Raw genomic sequence first — 17,557 nt, 5'->3', positions numbered from 1 at the left:
TTTTTTTGTGTAGGGAATAACTCTGTTGAGGAAATAATTCACATCAAGTACACGTGGTTATTAGTCAGTGCAAATGTTCAATGACTTAAGCTGAAATTCTTTACACCAGATGAAAGTAGATTTTGTTTATTTCCTCATTATTTAGCACTGTTTTCAACAATTTTGTAAATAATGTGGATAAAAGGTTTCTTTATTTACACTTTTTTTTTTATTGATCTTACGGGTTATCATTGTCATTAGTCCAGTAAAAATACAAAAATAATAGGAAAGCAAACCACCCTTCTTAATTGGAATTCTATCAAATTTTGTATACAGTAAATATCAGTGCTGTACCTTTATCTACATTATATTTAAGTCTGTTTCTATTTTTGTTTAATTTTTATTTTTTTTAAATTAGCAGATCTGAATTTTGTATACATTTGTTTATAGTTTCAATTAAAAATGTATGAATGACACCAGCCTCTTATCAGAAGTGCATTTATGTTTAAAGTTTGATTTGTGTGTCATTTGACTACTGATAGTTTGAGAACTGAATATAAACATTTAAGTGTTATTGTAAGTTAAAAGCCTTGTGTGTAGTTTATGAGAACAGGTTATTTTTTGGAGAAATAACATCCTTCTCCTGCTCCATTTGTATTGATATATGGGGGGGGGGGGGGAGGGAGGGGAGGTGGGTATAACTTTAAGAAAAAAACCTTTATTCCTTCCCTTTACAACAAATTGTTAGAAAACTAAAAGATAAAATTTAAAGACTTTAGAAGAAATAAGTGTAAAATAACCTTTTATAGAATATAGTCACTTAAGGAATAGGCACATGTATTATCAATCTTGACTGTTACATTTCTAGTTTCTCCTTGTACATTGTCCAGTACTTAATGCTGTTCTGACACAACTAAATACCAGCAGTGATTGGTGAGGATCTTAGCATGTTTTCTCACATTCAAACCAGAGTTATTTTTTACACATTGTTTTTGTCATGTAACTAAAGCAATTTCATGTCTGTATATTTGAATGGGAACAGAAAAATTATGAATTAAATACATTTTACAGCTTCCTTCATTTGTTCATATTTTTTTTGCATTGTTTGCCATAAAAAAAAGTTTGGTCCTCATTGTTGATGTTTAAATTAAATTGTTTACTTGTTTAAAAAGAAACACTATTCACAATATAGTTATATTATTAAGTGTTAAAATTTTAAAGTGGTCATTTCTAATTTGTACTATACTAATTTTGGAAAATTCGGTTAGTTTTGTTTTGGACATTTTCAAAAGCATAATCCTTTTGTTTAAAAGGTTGTTAATTCTCAATACAGCAAAGAAAACCCCAAAGTTTCAATGAAAAGAGGATCTGATTTTGTTACTGTTTAGCTTTCATCTCAGCCCCATGCAAATCTTACTGGTACATTTGTTCTTGAAGTCGGTGTTGAGACCACAACCTCTGTTTAAATGGTGTTTCCCTTCTTGTCTTTACCACTGAACAAGATGGTGAGCAGAAGGCCTGCAACAACAAAAAATTTCATAAAAATCCTTTTTAATAACAAGCTTTTATGTAATAATGCACTAAAAAGTAGAAAATAAATAAATTATACACTACTATTGAAATAGACGGAGTGGTCTAGCGGTAGAGAGCTGGACTGCTAACCCATATGTCTCGAGTTCGAATCCGGGTTAAAGTCAGTAGACCGTCCCTGAGTCCACCCAACTCTGATGGGTACCTAACTCACGTTAGGGAAAGTAAAGGCGGCTGGACATAGTGCTGACCACACTATCTCTTCACATGCCGAAGTCACAGAAACAAGTGAACTCTACTTCACTTGCCCCATAAACCATCAGGTTTGAAAGGGGAACTTTACTATTGAAATAACTATAAATAAAAGTGTGTGTCACTTATCTATTGGATACCTTTACTAATATTTAGGAAGAGACCCATGCTTATCTTTATAGTTATTTAAGTAGTGTATAATTTATTTTTCTACTTTTTAGTGCATTATTACATAAAAGCTTGTTATTAAAACGTTTTTTTATGAAGTTTTTTTTTGGAACTTAACATGTTTTATTTACAATAGAGTTACATGACTAAAAACCATTGCGCACCTATTGAACATGATGACGCCCTATTGAATGTGATGACGCGTGTCTAGTCGCGCGGAGTAGTTGGATAAGACTGCCTACTTATTTGGTCAAAATTTTAATTAATTCATAAAAAATTAATTAGGCATCCAATTAAGTCAAATTGAATGTGATGTTGCATTGTCTTTATGTCTTGACCCACGTGCCTACTACGAACCGTATCTGTCAATTAGAAGTGCCAGTAATTTCGCTCGGGCATTTTGATCTAGACAGACTGACAACAGAGGAAGTGAGTTAAATAAAAGCTTGCAAAAAAAGTGTGTTCATGTTGGCAACATAAATTTTACCCATCCCATTAGTTATTTAATTCTTGTTTGGCTACTAGCCTGAAGGAGGAGCTCGGTTCTTGGGACTGAAGATGTCCCTAAGTCCACCCATCTCTGACAGGTACCTAACTCAAATACGGGAAAGTAAAGTTGGCTGGGCATAGTGCTGACTATTTCACACTTCATATGCCAAGGTCAAGAAACATAAACTCTTGCTGCCTTGCGGATCTTTAGGGGGAGCTTAACTTTGATTAAATTCTACAAATAATTTAAAAATCAGTTATTTCTGATTACCAAACTTGTTAATTTATTATCGCCATTATATAATTCTTTCAGACATACTTCAAACACCTCTACTTCTGAAATAGTATTAAACAATTTTTTAATGGTTGTATAAACTGAATATTGAGCAGTTAGCTCCCCTTACAGTGTTTTTTTTTCTATAAATATGTCGCTGTTAAGGCAAGGGTTTTAGTGGCAATATCACCAACAAAATATTACTGCTCATACTATACTAACAATCTTGTGTAACTATAACTTAGCAAATATATATAAACCGATTTTCAAAACTAGTAGGTATTTATAAAGCCTAAGCTTGTGAGTTACCCTCTGACTACAGAATTACCCATAACCCAGAGGCGTAGCGAGGGGGGGGGGCGGGGGTGCGGACCACACTGTGTGACACCATTTAGGGGGGTGACACCAAGGCAAAAAATAGCAAAATATATAGAGAAAAACTTGAGGGGGGGGGGGGGGTGCAAATCGAAAATTTGAAAGTTTGTCCCAGGGAAAGGTTGCTACGCCTCTGAGGGTGAAACCATTAAGTGCCGCACCGGGTGACACCCGACCTCGCTACGCCACTGCCATACATAACCCCTTGTAGATTGTACTGAGACTTACTTGAAAAAGTAAAACCTGCCACTAGAAAAAATAGTCCATTCCATCCAATCGATGCTTTGAGCATTTGAGAAAGAAAAGTTCCCAAAGGTGCTGTTACCAACTGCAGGGAGATGATGTAACTATTATATTTAAACTCAAAACTTTGAGAACAGTTCAAACACAATTTAGAAAGAGAAAAATTAATTTAAACAGAAGTAGGAGGAGTTTACATTTAATCTAGACCAGGGGTCTCCAAACTACGGCCCGCGGGCTGGATGCAGCCCGCGAAGTCGTCTCATCTGGCCCGCGGAGATCCTTTTGTCCATGGAAAAAACGCATGTTGGTGATGGCTGACATGCCTGGAAGAAACTGGCCCCCGAACTGAAATTTGATAGTTAATGCGGCCCTCGGACTGAAAAGTTTGGAGACCCCTGATCTAGACCAAAAGAAATAATTTGTATTGAATATTAAATAAAATGTGCTAATACATTTAATATCTGACAAGACTATCTTAAAAGGTTTAAGTATCAAAAATGCAGATTTACCTGTGATGTAAACAACAGGCCATAGTTAATACTGAGGTACTTTGGGCCATAACTTTTGGCTGTTGCTGTTGGGAACAAGGAGAAGTTGCCAGAGAATGACCCAAAGAGTAAACAGATGTACACAAAAAACAGTGGCTTGCCTCCGTACTCAGATACTTGTAGTGTCAGCATTAGGGATGTGAATACACCTAACAATGCCAACAGCGCCACCTGGGGGAGGTAACAAAACCAGTAAAATCTGAAATAGTAGACATTTTTTTATATCTTGTATTATAATCATTGAAATAAATTATTACCCGTTCATACTGATTAGTCATATGAAGGAATATGAAGGAATATTATGGTTAGTACTAAGCCCATCCGCATTTACTTTCCCTACCTACTCTGCTGACTAGACACTGTTTGTAGTTAACAAATACAACTGCATTATCACTGGGTGTGGGCCATACTCATTAAAGCAGCAGTTGTTTTTTTCTGTATTTTATTTCCATTCTGAGCTAACTATATACATTATACATACCCTAAAAGAAAATTTATCAGCAATCACACCCCAAACAATTCTTCCTGAAGCATTGAACACTGCAGCAAAAGCTCCAACCAAGGCAAGAAATGAGTCATCAGAAATGAAGGTTTGACCATATGCCTGGTCCACAGGGGAAAAATTAATTCTATTCATAAACATTTTTAACAACAAACAAAATACATAATTTCATAATATAACTTTTTAAAATTTTAAATTCTGCAGACAAGTCTTCAGTTTCTTTTGCTGCTGTGCCACTAAAATGCTTCCATAATATTTGGTAAGCCAAATGTGCAGTTAATTATATGTATACAACATAGATCTAGTTACAAATATGTGCAGTCACCAACCTTGTAAAGGCTAGAAATGAAAGTAACACCTTGCCCATTGAAGAGAAAAATTATCCACAGTAGATAGAAGTTTTTGTCTTTGAGCATTTTCAGAGGATAAACATTGTGATCATCTTGATCATCACTTGCTGATTTCTCACTTAAAAAGAAATTTTTTAATCAGATTAATAAAATATGTAATTGGAAATTAATTTTAAAACTAAATAAACCGGTAGTGATCTCCCCTAAACTTTCTCGAATATTCTTATATAAAACAACAAGGGGATGGTAACTGGGGATATAGTTATGATTTTTAATCCATTTTAAATACTAAAACTTTTAAAAATAGAATAGAATCTCAGTAAAAAACAATTGCGCACCAAGCGAACGCCTAATAAAGGTGTGTATAATAGTGCGCAATATTATTAGTACTTTTAAAATTTACATTAGTTTTTTGAGAAATCGGAAGTAGCGTAAATTACTACTTCCTGTCAACGGAAATTACTCAAAATGTAACAGAAGGTAGAGAATTAGATCTTTTACTTACATGTGAAATTTCATTTATCTATCTGAAATAGTACTCAAGTTATAGGCTTTTAAAAAATTCAAAGTAGGAAAAGTACCACTTCCGGTTATCGGAAATCGCTCAAAAGTTGATACGGATCTACGATTTTGATAAAATACTTATATATGAAATTTCATCAACCTAGCTGTAACGGTACTCAAGTTATCGTGTTTACACACGGACAGACAGACAGACAGACAGACACACACACACACAGACATACGGACAAGATTGCAAAATTATGTTTTTCCGTATCAGTGAGGTGTAAAACGTCGAGATTTGTAAAAATCTCGATTTTTTTTTTTTGCACGATTACAATACTTTCTCTATACTACGTATATACGAGAAAGTAAAAAGCATTGAATTATAAATATTTAATTATGTATCAAAATATTGAAAATACAATGGTACAGACTACTGGAATCTAAAGGGAAATAACTTGCAAATTTTGTTATTGGTACCAACATATTACTTAGAGTATGCTATTTAATAGTTGATTTTTACCTCCCCAAGAAAAAAAGTAGGCTCCCTATAATTAGAATGGAAACAAACCTGATAACATTATCAATTTGTTCTTCCTCATCTGCCTGAGATTTCTTTTCATCTAAAGCTGTTGGGTCCTGTTACAAAACAAGCTATTAGTTTAAGCTAGGGTTAGTGTATACTAGACGCATATTACTAGATCTACATGCAGCACTGAAAATTAAATAAATACATTAAAATAATGTTGTAAATAAAATAAATGGCTCCACAGTCTGATATGGTGGTGAAAAATTCCAGACAGTACATTTCTTAGTAATTCTATACTAGAAACATACACATAAAAAAATACATACACATATCATTTACCATTTTACACATGCATTGTAATGTAAACTACTAATATTTGCTTTAGATTCCATAGGCTAATTGATAGTTTTAGATTTCCATGCTATTATGTAAATATGTAATATTTTTGTAAATAATGTGTATCTCCCCTTGACCTGATTTTTAGCTAGGTCAAGTTACCAGTCTTATATGTCAATCATTTTTATCTTAAGTCACGAAACGTTGAGATAACATTAACAGTGCCCTACATTTCACCATTCAAATCTGCCACTGTTTACAACTACATTAGTTTATTAAATAGAAAGTAGAAAAGTTTTTTGAGGTACTTTTTTAGCATTTCAAAAAGTTAATATTTCAAAATTAAATATTTTTAGTATATTGTATTGAAACACATTATTTCTAGATCTATATCTAGTAGACTTATAAGTAGACCTATACTCAAATGCCACCAGTTTTTAAATTGTATATCGCTTTGAACTTATCTGATTATAAAAATCAAGTATTGTCATTTTAAAGGACAAAGTTCATGAAGTCTTGGAAAGAATTTGACTTATAAGTAGGTTGAGTGCTGCATATTTTTACAATCAAGAAACCTAGATTTGTACCACATATTTTGACAATCACAAAACTGAGATTTGTATTTCTTACTTTTACAATCATGAAACCAAGATTTGTACTACATATTTTTATAATCACAAAACCTAGATTGGTACCACCTATTTTTTCCACATATTTGTACAATGATGAAACATAGATACATACCACTTTTGGTTGTAGTTCCAGGGCAGGTAGCTGGTCAGGTAGCTTGACATATCTCTCCTCAGGTAAACTGGCTTTGGTTGTGTCATCTGAACTTGGGATAATGATCTTGAACAAAATAAAAACTTAAATATGTATTGGCTAAGAAAAATGTTCATGACAGGTTCATTTATTACTGGGACAGCATGGTTGAAAAGTAGAGCTTACAACGGCTAACACAAAAGTCTCGAGTTCGGTTCCAGGGCTCAAATTTGTTGGATGTCCCACAGTCTACCCAGCCCTGGCGGGTAACTGACTCACATTAGGAAAATAAAAGCTGCTTAACATAGAGCTGACCACACTATACTTGTATGATGAGGTCATTGAAACAGATGAACTCTACTCATGAGTATTGGACATGAACGGATAAAGAAGATGAAACAGGTTCATTAATTTTAATTATTTTAATTTTTAAAATTATTATCACAATAAAATTTTGGTTCAGATTTTGGAAACAGTCACTAATTATTTAGCCAAGATTGTAGCCTTTAACAGTTTTATGCTGGTGCAATTTTTTTAAAAGCATTCAATAGACACTGATTGCTTTTTTAGTATTTTCTAAATATCAACTATGGGCATCCAAACTAAATCACTGCATTATTGCATAGACCTTTTATTAATCTCATTAATAGTAACATTATTAATTTAAACAAAAAATAATAATGTAGCTATCTGATAATCATGTATCTACATATTTATTTAAATTTGCTCAGTTCAGTTATGTTTCAATAATAAGGTTAAGCTTTTTGTTTTTATAAATATAACAATGAAATGGGAACTAACATAAAAGGATGGCAATTGACTGTTATATTTTAGGGAAGTTGCAATTATTTTTGAGGATAGTCTCTAAGCATTGAAGCCTTTTCAATTTTACTGTAAACTTACTGTTATTTCTTTTGGTGGTGGGTTACAAATTAACAAACTCCCAATCAGCTGCAAAACAGCATAGCAACCACCAATTAGAAGAAATGTGTAAGGCACTCTGTCCAAAATATCTGGTTGGGCAAAATACCTGTAAAGATAAATAATACTTGGCTGCAAAGTGTTTTTCCAGTCCAATATTTTTAAATACAGTAAAAGATGTTAAATTCCAATCCAATGTTGTTTTTTTTAAATCTACAGTAAGTTATTAAAATTCCAATCCAATATTTTAAAAAAAGTCTACAGCAACAGTTATTAAAACTCCAATCCAATTTATTTTTAATAGCCGCCTGTGAAATTCTTAACTCACTTGTCACCATCTACTTCCAGCTCAGGTTTTTTATTGTCTGGGTTGATAAAGGCTGTTTGAATCTGAGTGAAGATGAAAGCTCCACCCCCAAACCCGGCTAGAACAAGACCATTGGCCAAACCTTTTCTCTCTGGAAACCACTAAACAGTAAAAGCAAAACAGTGGAAATTAGATTACCACAGAATAAGCTAACATCAGGGATGCACTGGCCCGATGGTCTACCAGGAAAAATCCCAGTTGGCCCCCAGATAAGAAATCTCTGGGTGCCCCAAAGAATAGTGCTGTACTGGGCTTATTAATGCTTTGATTATTTTTTTTAATTACATTTTTGCATTAGATTAATATTGTCATCAGGCTTTTTTGGGGGAAAAAATTCACAATGAAAATTGTAATTCGGGTTTTGGGGTCCCTTTTAAAATTTCTCAAGCCTCTTCCACCCCTGGTTAACATAATAAAAATCAATAGATTAACAGCAAAATCACAACAAAGTAACAAAAGCTGTCTTTATGGAGACAAAAATATAAAAAAAAACATACTAATATTTAAATGATAAAAATCTGTATGAATGTAGCAAATCACAATTATTGATTCTTATATAATTTTTTAAATTATTTGTTTTGTAATTATAATTTTAATTTTTTTAATTTGTAATAAAATTATGTAAAGTGTTAATTGAAGTTTAAGCCTTTTTCCATCAACTTACCCTCACTGAGCAAGAGAGCGGAACAGCATAAGCAATTCCTATACCAAATCCAAAAACTGCACCGTAGGTGAAGATACACAGGCCAAATGATTGCTTGATTGAAAAATATGTTGATAAGACACCAAGACTGTAACAAAGTTATTGTTTGATTGAAAAATGAGTTGAAAAGACATTAATTTGAATATGTCTGTAACTGTAACCTACAAACACCAATGTTTTATTTGTAAAACACTATTTAAACCATGAAATTGTAAAATATAAATTCAGTATCATAAAGAGAATATTTCAACAAATGAATTTCCTTTGTCACAGAGTTAAAAAGATTTTTTTAATCCCATACCTCATACACCATCCACCACAGAGTGTGGTTAATTTAGGTCCAATCTTTTTTTCAATGAGACCTCCCAGTACCACAGACAGCCCTTGACCAATGCCTGCTGTGGCTAAAATCCAGGCACACTCAGTGTATGTAAGGGAAGGTGCAGTACCATTAACTCTCATGTATGATGTTATATAAGGATTTAAATTTCCTGTAGACAAAATAAAAAATCTTAATGCAAAATGTATAAAATATAGACAAGAAAATATTTTTACAACTTTACTACATAAAACTTTAAAAAAATAGACAAACTGAGCTTAAAGTAGTAAAAATTGTTTTAAAAATTAATTTTATTTCTACTTACCAAATGTGTAAAAAGTGCCCAATGACAGATGAACTAGAATTCCACCTATCACAACTAAGATGCCTCTAAATCTTCCATTTGCACACACTGATGAACCCATGATCTTAAGTGGCAAAATCCACACACAATTTTTTTTTTACACAAGTAACAAATTAGTTGCCTCAACCATCAATTGACAATAATTGTCTCAACCTCATGATCTTTTCTAAAATTGAATTACTGCTTTATTCAAAGATAAGCAATGCAGAGGGTATTACTTTAATTCTTATGTCAAGAATGAGAAAAAACTTATCAAGTGACTGCATACGCTACAGGAATACTTCAGTCTACTTCCACCTGGAAAATTATCTGGTTATCTGTTTAGAGGTTTAACAAGTTTTATCAGAACTGTGTGCTCAAGGTAACCTTTGACATTTAGCCAACAAAAGAAAATTTAAGTAGCACCTCCTTGAGTCTGTTATACAGGTCAAAATATAGGTACAATGCCTATATGTAGGCATTAGATTGTCACTGATAGACTGTAGACAAACACTGATGAATAGACAATTTAACTAACAGGTAAAATACAATACAAGCGAATAAACTGGTAACACCAGTCTCAAGCGAAAAGTAAAAAAACAAGCATAATCAAACACATTATATCAGATCTTCAACATAACTGTTTATTTTATGAAAATAAAAATGCACATCTCATCCTTGAGTTAGGTTACCCAGGGGTCCGTTCGCATACACGTTTATCTTAAATTATGAACTATCACACTTATTTTAATCTACACACTTAAGTTTTGTTTAAATATATTTGGTAGATTAAATCTAGTCTAAACATTTAATATTTGTGTATAGAGCCATATTTTCAGATTATTTCTGCTCTTAAGTAAAAAATATAGTTTAGTTAAGATATTTTAAATTATAGAAATAATGGTGAAACAAAATTTTGATATAGAATGTACAGCTTTTTTCTCAGTAGCAATTTTTTTACCTGATGAAATGAGTCATATGCGCTCACTCACAGAGCTGCATGCAACTCTGTAACAGCAGATTAGCAGCCACTGGGTCAACTAATCTAAAACTTTTTGCTCTTGTAAATGTTTTAATATATTTTCAGAGTTTTAAGAAGCAAATTATCTTAAGTTATTTTTATGTCCCGAGAAACTTTATTACATTATATAGATATTTATAAAGGTTCTTAATTTATAAATGCAATGCAAGCAATGACTTACAGTAACTTATTCTGTAGATAAGTAAAGTGTCAACCACCCATAACATAAAAACTATAATTGAAAATACAAGGAGGATTTCTAACTGTTCCATCTGGTTAGTAAGCTGGTAATGCTTAACAAATTCACATTTCCTGCCATTTCCTTTTTTTTTCTCGCCTCAGAATGCAATCACCAGAACCAAGTCTGGAATAGAAATAAAATCTTCTGGTTTAAAACAACTTTAATGTTTAACCCTCTATCTTATGTCCAGTTATATTGAACTTCTTGTCTAGCGATTAGAAGTAACAATCATCTGTTTTTGAAACCTTTGTAGTTTCATTTATGACTTTATTTTATTAAAATTTTAAAATGAAATCTGAGAATGAATAAGTCCCTCCTTTCCTAATGTTACTGCCTCAATCTAAACAGGGGTAAGTAAAACAATTATTAAGAAAATAGTGTTGTTTTTTATTTGGATTCTTTTAAAATTTACATTGTAAGGCAAATAAATAAAAGTATATAAACACCTACTTAAAATTTAATTATTAGTGTCCTTTTAGTTAAATATAGTAATAATCATTTCAGAGAAGGGGTTTTAGAAGGTATAACCGGAACTAATATAAAACAAACAATTAAAAACACATTTTGTATCTTTTTCAATATTTACGATCATTAATTATATAAAAACCAGACTAGAATTAGAAATTACTGTTGGTTAATGCTTACTACTGAATAATTTGAAGTAAATTATCCTTTTTTAGCTTTACAAGAATATAAAAAAAAATCTAAACTGACCAATAAAAAGCTTTAAATTAAATGTATCAAATCTTACACGTACAGTTTTCCACTGAGCTGGTCAGATTATTTGTCCTTTTCCTTAAATTGTTTTCCCTTTTTTGTTTTTGCCATTAAACAAGATGGAAAGCAAAAAACCTGAAAACAGTGAACAATTAATTTTTTAATGAACTAAGTTCATACTCAAAAATATTTACTGACTTCGACAGCTAATATTTTTGTTTTATCAAGCACAAAATCTTTTACTTAAAATTATGGTATAATTCCATTTTAATGTAAAGTAAAAAGTTAAGTTCCCTTTTCAAACTTGACAGGCCATGGGACAAATGAAGTAGAGTTTACCTCTTTCTGTGACCTTGGCATATGAATTTGAATGTATTGTTCAATCTTTTTTCTACTTTAAATTTTTAATGATGGTTTAACACTAATAGTACACTCTTTTAAGCAAGACAATCAATAATGATACTTTTGCAATATAATAAAACTGCACTAATATATTCAAGCACTTTTGCCTTTAAACTACTATAATAATCACCACCACCAATATTTTAAACCTGATTATAACTCAAACCTTAATCATGGTAAAAATTCTAGTAGGCTATAAGCACTCACTTGAGAAAGAAAAACCTGCCACCAAAAAAAATAGTCCATGCCAACCAATAGTGTTTTTCAGTATTTGTGAAAGAAAAGTTCCCAAAGGTGCTGTTACTATCTATAATATAAAATTTTAAAAATAATTTTTAATAATGAAGAAGTATACATTATAAATTCTAAAATGAAACAATGACGTTAAAAATCATATAATTTCATTATTTGTAATGAAATTAATAGTCTGTATTAAACACAATGATTTTCAAAGAAGAAAAAACATTTTCATTAAAAAAAATTGTCTTCAACACTATTTAAAAATATTTTGAGAACGCCAAATGGGCTTTCAGTATTACCTGTGATGTAACCAACAGGCCATAGTTTATACTGACATACTTAGGTCCATACATTTTAGCCACTGCTGTTGGAAACAATGAAAAGTTGCCTGACAAGGACCCAAACAGTAAACAAATGTACACAAAAAACAGTGGCTTGCCAACATATTCAGATGCTTGCAATGTCAGCATTAGGGATGTGAATAAACATAACATAGAAAACAGCGCCACCTGTGAAAAGGGACAAACCTATTGAATAACATTTAGAAGGTGCATTAATGAATAAAATTGAAACAAAATATACATTTATATTTAGGGGGCTTTGGTATAAATATTTAATTTTCTTTAATTAAATATTGAATTATTGTTGCAAATAAATATAAACAGTGCACATGCCTACCCTGAAAGTAAATTTATCAGCAATCATGCCCCACATAATTCTGCCTGAAGCATTGAACACTGCAGCAAAAGCTCCAACCAAGGCAAGAAATGAGTCATCAGAAATGAAGGTTTGACCATAGGCCTGGACAACAGCGGGGAAAAAATTATTATAAACATCTTCAGCTAAAATGCATTATTTTATGCTACTGCATCAGCTAAAATGTGTATAATAAATAAACAAGATGTGCATAGAAGTATTTATAAAATTTGTCTGCGGTTCACCAACCTTGTAAAGACTAGAAATGAAAGTGACACCTTGCCCATTGAAGAGAAACATGAACCATAGCAGATAGAAGTTTTTGTCTTTGAGCATTACCAGAGGATAAACATTGTCATCTTCCTCGTCATTATTTTCTGATTTTTCACTGAAAATTTTAATTATTATGTGTTTTAGCAATAATGATTATATTTAATCTTCATTTCATTAATTAAACTAAATTTTAAGAGTTGGTTGAAAGATTTTTACTTACAAACTGTAATAAGATGAAGATTTAAGAAATATTTGGGATCTAAATTAAGGGGATATATTTTATTTCCTGGATCCTCTAAGTTTTAATTTTCTTAAACTAGCAATACAAGATATTTTTAGTTTAAAAAAAACTTAAAATTTAGAAGTTTTAAAAAGAAGAAAATAAAAAAAATTGGGTTAAACTAGCCTGTTGGAATTTTTTACTTGTCCCTCTTTATCCATCTTCTGTTTATTATCAAAAGCCTGTTGATCCTGCAAAACAAGCTTAAATAAATTCATTATGGTAGGGGGGCACATCCATTACATTGGATACTATGATGCTATTAGGCATACTACAACACATTGGTATAAATGAAGAGTTGAGTTTCTACAACCTCTACAGTACAACAGATTTACAGTGCAACATTTAATTGTAGGGTAATGACACTTAGACCAATGACGCAATAAGATTGATTATGTGGCAATGACTGCTTGACCAATGGTGCAACAAGATTGATTATGGGGCAATGACTGTTAGATCTACAGATCTAGTACTAGTTCCTGCTATTTTTCGATGGTGTGGAAATGTGTTCTTGCTTTTATCACTATATACTTCTGAAAATAATTATTGGTGGTTTCATTTGGTGATACTTTAAAAACCCATTGTCTAATGCATATGACTGAGCAAATTAATTATTTGTCAGAATTTACCAAACAACAGCATTGATAATAGACATTGTTTTTTTTATTATGTGTTCTATTATTTGATTTGCTTACATTTCTCCACAATACGTTTTAGTGGCTGGTGTGCTTCACCTTGTGACATGTGTCAGGTCTAATCACAATTTTTTTTATATCTTTTATCTCCAACTGATGATAACTTGTGATAATAGTACTATATATTTTACTAAAGTCTACAGAAATAAGTTTGATTTTTATAAATAATAACACTATGTATGATGTATTTCCACATCTAATTGGTTGTTCAGTGTGAATTGATAAGCATGAATTCTACAAAAATAGTTGACACAAATTTAATTTTTTCATCCTCGCCCCGTTCGTGACATGAAGGCTTACTTCCCTTCCCCCATCTGGCTAGGATCTAATGTATTGTCTTACAACAACTGTACCTAAATGTATTTTGTATAGCATTAAGCTGATTTACGATGCAAAACACATTATCTCAATAATTATTAGTTTATGTTTATGACTAAAAAAGAAAATAATTTTCAGATAAAAAGATGCTGCATATTTTTACTACCATTGACTGAAGAGTCTTACCAATTTAGGTGCAGATATTTGGTTAGTTATCTTGACATATCTCTCTTCAGATGAATAGATTTTAGTATCTGAGTCTGGAATAATAATCTGAAAATTAAAAAACATGAAAGTGTTATAAAGGCAAAGATGCTTACTTGAATATTAGAATATTAAATACATACACAAGGAGTTTTATTCTGTTTAATTGTTTAGTTTTTGTTTTTAAACACACAGATAGTTGACATTAATAAAGCAATAAACTGATGGTCATTTATAATTTTGATATTTTTCTACTTCAAAGTGAAGACAAACTATGCAAGCTATCATAAGAAATTATGTTAGCTAACATAATCTTATTATTATGTCATCTTCATATTAGGTTTAGCAACTAGTTTGAAAATATTATTCAAATAACTGATGAATAGTTACAAAACAGGATGAGCAGACATGGTTTATAAGAAATACTAAGATGATTCAAAATGTGCCTTATATTATTCATTATATTCATTCAATAATGGTAACAACAGTAGGCACGAAGGCCTTTTTTCATATTGGCCATTTAAAAAAAACAAATAAAACATAATATATAGAATATTATAAAAGATACAAAGGTGATTTTAGCATAGTATGAAACACAATGAGACTTGAATATTTATCCAAACATTGAATACATTAAATGTGTACTGAAGTAAACTTACAGTAATTTCTTTTGGTGGAGGGTTACAAATTAATGAACTTCCTATTAGCTGCATGACTGCAAAGCACCCACCAAGTAGAAGAAATGTGTAAGGCACTCTGTCCAATACATCAGACTGAGAAAAATACCTGTGAAATAATTTTACACAAAACTAAAATAATTTAGTATTTTAAAATTCCAAAAGTTAATTCCTGTTCAATATTTTTAAATACAGTAAAAAATATTTAAATTCCAATCCAATATTTTAAAATAGATAGTAAATTATTTTGAAATTCTAATGCAATATTTTAAAATAAAATCTACAGTAAAAGTTAATAAAATTCCAATCCAATATATTTAAAAAGCCTACTGAAAGTTTTGAATAACTCACTTGTCACCATCTATTTCCAGCTCAGGTTTTTTATTATCTGGGTTGATAAAGGCTGTTTGAATCTGAGTGAAAATAAAAGCTCCACCCCCATACCCAGCAAGCACAAGACCATTGGCCAAACCTTTTCTCTCTGGAAACCACTGCAGAATAAAACAGTCATTAAAAATTCAAATACTGGAACTGTTCAAAGCTAATTAAAGTTCACACAAAGAATGACTAGCAAACTGTAAAACCTATCAACTTCACAAGTCTATATTCTTAAAAGGTGAACTTACACCAACAATCTAAATATTTAAAAATATGTTAATAATAATTTTTGAATTATTTACATAAAAAAACAATTTGTAGGTCCATTAATTAAATACACTAATTTAAAACATCAGTTTAAAAACAACACACTTTATGATGCTCTAGTTCTTTCAATATAAATTTTTTAAAACAATTTTCCCATTTACTCACACGCACTGAGCAGCCTAGCGGAATGGCATATGCAATTCCTAAACCAAAACCAACAATGGCACCATAGGTAACAATACTCAAGGCAAATGAATGTTTGATTGAAAAGTATGTCATAAAAACACCAAGACTGAAACAAAAATAAAAACAATGTATATGCCTATTTAATTTTAACATTAAAAATTAGCCTTCTAGCATGTAAAGGGACAGCGTGTTCAGATGATAGAACCTGAAAAACTCGAGTTTGGATACTTGGCTTAAGTCTGTAATTGAGTCCACCCAGCTCTGATGGGTACCTGACTCACATTTAGGAAAGAAATGTGGCTGAGCATGGTACTGACCACACAATCCCTTTATATAAAAAGGGCACATAAACAGGTGGACTCTACTTCATCTGCCCCACCAAGTTCAAAAGGGTAACTTTTTTTCTCTAGCATGTGACACATATGACTTATATATATAATTTTACCACAGTCTGTTTTACATGCTCTGTCAAGCACACATATTAAAACTTGTGTCCAGTTGTTTATTTAAAGCTTTGTAAGTTAAAAATGCTAAGACATTTGAAATAAGTACATACTATTTTCTTTTGACCAAAGTTAATGGTTATTTCTATTTCATACCTCATTAGCCATGCTCCTAACAGTGTAGTCAGTGAAGGTCCAATCTTTTTTTCAATGAGACCTCCCAGTACCACAGAGAACCCTTGACCTATACCAGTAGCAGCTAAAATCCAGGCACACTCAGTGTATGTGAGGGAAGGAGCAACACCCTTAGCTCGCATGTATGATGTGATGTAAGGATTTAAATTTCCTGGAGACATTACAGAAACCTTAATATAAACTTTGTGATAACTACAAAATGCAAATTTTTCTGTTTTTGTTTTTAATATTGTCATTTCCTTTTAAGTTTTATGGAGAATTTAAGTAAAAAAATGTTTTAAAAAAAATGAGCCAGTTAAATTAAGATTAAACAGTATTTTAATAAGCTGATTAAAAATTGTATGTGAAGATAAAAAATTACCGTTTTAAAACACTGATTATATATTTTGAGTTTGTTTCATGAGATATTTCAAATACTCCTTTTATATGCTAAATTACTAATTATTACAGTATATTTAAATCATAAAATATTAATTTTAAACATATTTTACTTACTAAAATAAATGATAAATATATTATTGTTAAATAAAATTGTATCTTTATAAATGTTATCCTAAAATATTTTTTTTAAAACTTACCAAAAGTGTAACTAGTTCCTAATGATAAATGAACTAAGATACCACCAAAAACAACTAAAATCCCTCTACATTTTCTATTTACACACACTAAGAAACCCATGATCTTAACACTATAATAGAGTGATCAATGAATACAATTTCGTTTCAGCCTATCACTACAAACTGATAGATACATATAACTACTATTTTACAAGTATAGATGTCCTAACTTCTTATTCTTTAATAATCAAGTTCAACAACTCACTTTGAGTT

At 31.2% G+C, this 17,557-nt stretch overlaps 2 protein-coding genes across 2 annotated transcripts; both read right to left on the bottom strand.

The window, feature by feature from the left end:
• Positions 1 to 659: 659 nt before the first annotated feature.
• On the bottom strand, positions 660 to 9,318 carry LOC131943440 (oxalate:formate antiporter). The gene is made up of 11 exons (XM_059303570.1): positions 9,134 to 9,318; positions 8,794 to 8,920; positions 8,091 to 8,230; positions 7,745 to 7,871; positions 6,824 to 6,928; positions 5,786 to 5,853; positions 4,690 to 4,828; positions 4,340 to 4,462; positions 3,820 to 4,029; positions 3,296 to 3,395; positions 660 to 1,497 (listed from the first exon to the last, which is right to left on the bottom strand). Exons 1-11 carry the CDS (start codon positions 9,292 to 9,294, stop codon positions 1,442 to 1,444), a joined length of 1,356 nt encoding a protein of 451 aa, XP_059159553.1. The 5' UTR covers positions 9,295 to 9,318; the 3' UTR covers positions 660 to 1,441.
• Positions 9,319 to 10,840: 1,522 nt separating this feature from the next.
• LOC131943451 (putative MFS-type transporter YhjX) lies at positions 10,841 to 17,537 on the bottom strand. The gene is made up of 13 exons (XM_059303596.1): positions 17,306 to 17,537; positions 16,689 to 16,878; positions 16,069 to 16,195; positions 15,610 to 15,749; positions 15,241 to 15,367; positions 14,564 to 14,650; positions 13,491 to 13,555; positions 13,061 to 13,199; positions 12,794 to 12,916; positions 12,415 to 12,624; positions 12,083 to 12,182; positions 11,514 to 11,608; positions 10,841 to 10,879 (listed from the first exon to the last, which is right to left on the bottom strand). The coding sequence occupies exons 1-12, from the start codon at positions 17,403 to 17,405 to the stop codon at positions 11,553 to 11,555; spliced, it is 1,464 nt and encodes a 487-aa protein (XP_059159579.1). The 5' UTR covers positions 17,406 to 17,537; the 3' UTR covers positions 10,841 to 10,879; positions 11,514 to 11,552.
• Between the last annotated feature and the right edge of the window lie 20 nt (positions 17,538 to 17,557).

This window comes from Physella acuta, unplaced genomic scaffold (genome assembly GCF_028476545.2).
Source record: "Physella acuta isolate Inbredline_101_S28 unplaced genomic scaffold, ASM2847654v3 ptg000456l, whole genome shotgun sequence".
Lineage (NCBI taxonomy): Eukaryota > Metazoa > Mollusca > Gastropoda > Physidae > Physella > Physella acuta.
Note: the sequence above shows the minus strand (reverse complement) of the source record. Positions and strands in the feature narration are given on the sequence as shown.

What these genes read in the sequence shown, in the direction of transcription:
- LOC131943440 (XM_059303570.1), bottom strand. Translation starts at nt 9,294, where the DNA reads ATGAGAGTTAATGGTACTGCACCTTCCCTTACATACACTGAGTGTGCC. An exon ending in CTGGAAGTAGATGGTGACAA is followed by an intron (nt 7,872 to 8,090) that starts GTGAGTTAAGAA and finishes TTATCTTTACAG; the next exon opens with GTATTTTGCCCAACCAGATA. An exon ending in CAAATTGATAATGTTATCAG is followed by an intron (nt 4,829 to 5,785) that starts GTTTGTTTCCAT and finishes TTTCTTTTTAAG; the next exon opens with TGAGAAATCAGCAAGTGATG.
- LOC131943451 (XM_059303596.1), bottom strand. Translation starts at nt 17,405, where the DNA reads ATGGGTTTCTTAGTGTGTGTAAATAGAAAATGTAGAGGGATTTTAGTT. An exon ending in AGGAACTAGTTACACTTTTG is followed by an intron (nt 16,879 to 17,305) that starts GTAAGTTTTAAA and finishes TAATGTCTCCAG; the next exon opens with GAAATTTAAATCCTTACATC. An exon ending in GGCAGGTTTTTCTTTCTCAA is followed by an intron (nt 11,609 to 12,082) that starts GTGAGTGCTTAT and finishes CACTGTTTTCAG; the next exon opens with GTTTTTTGCTTTCCATCTTG.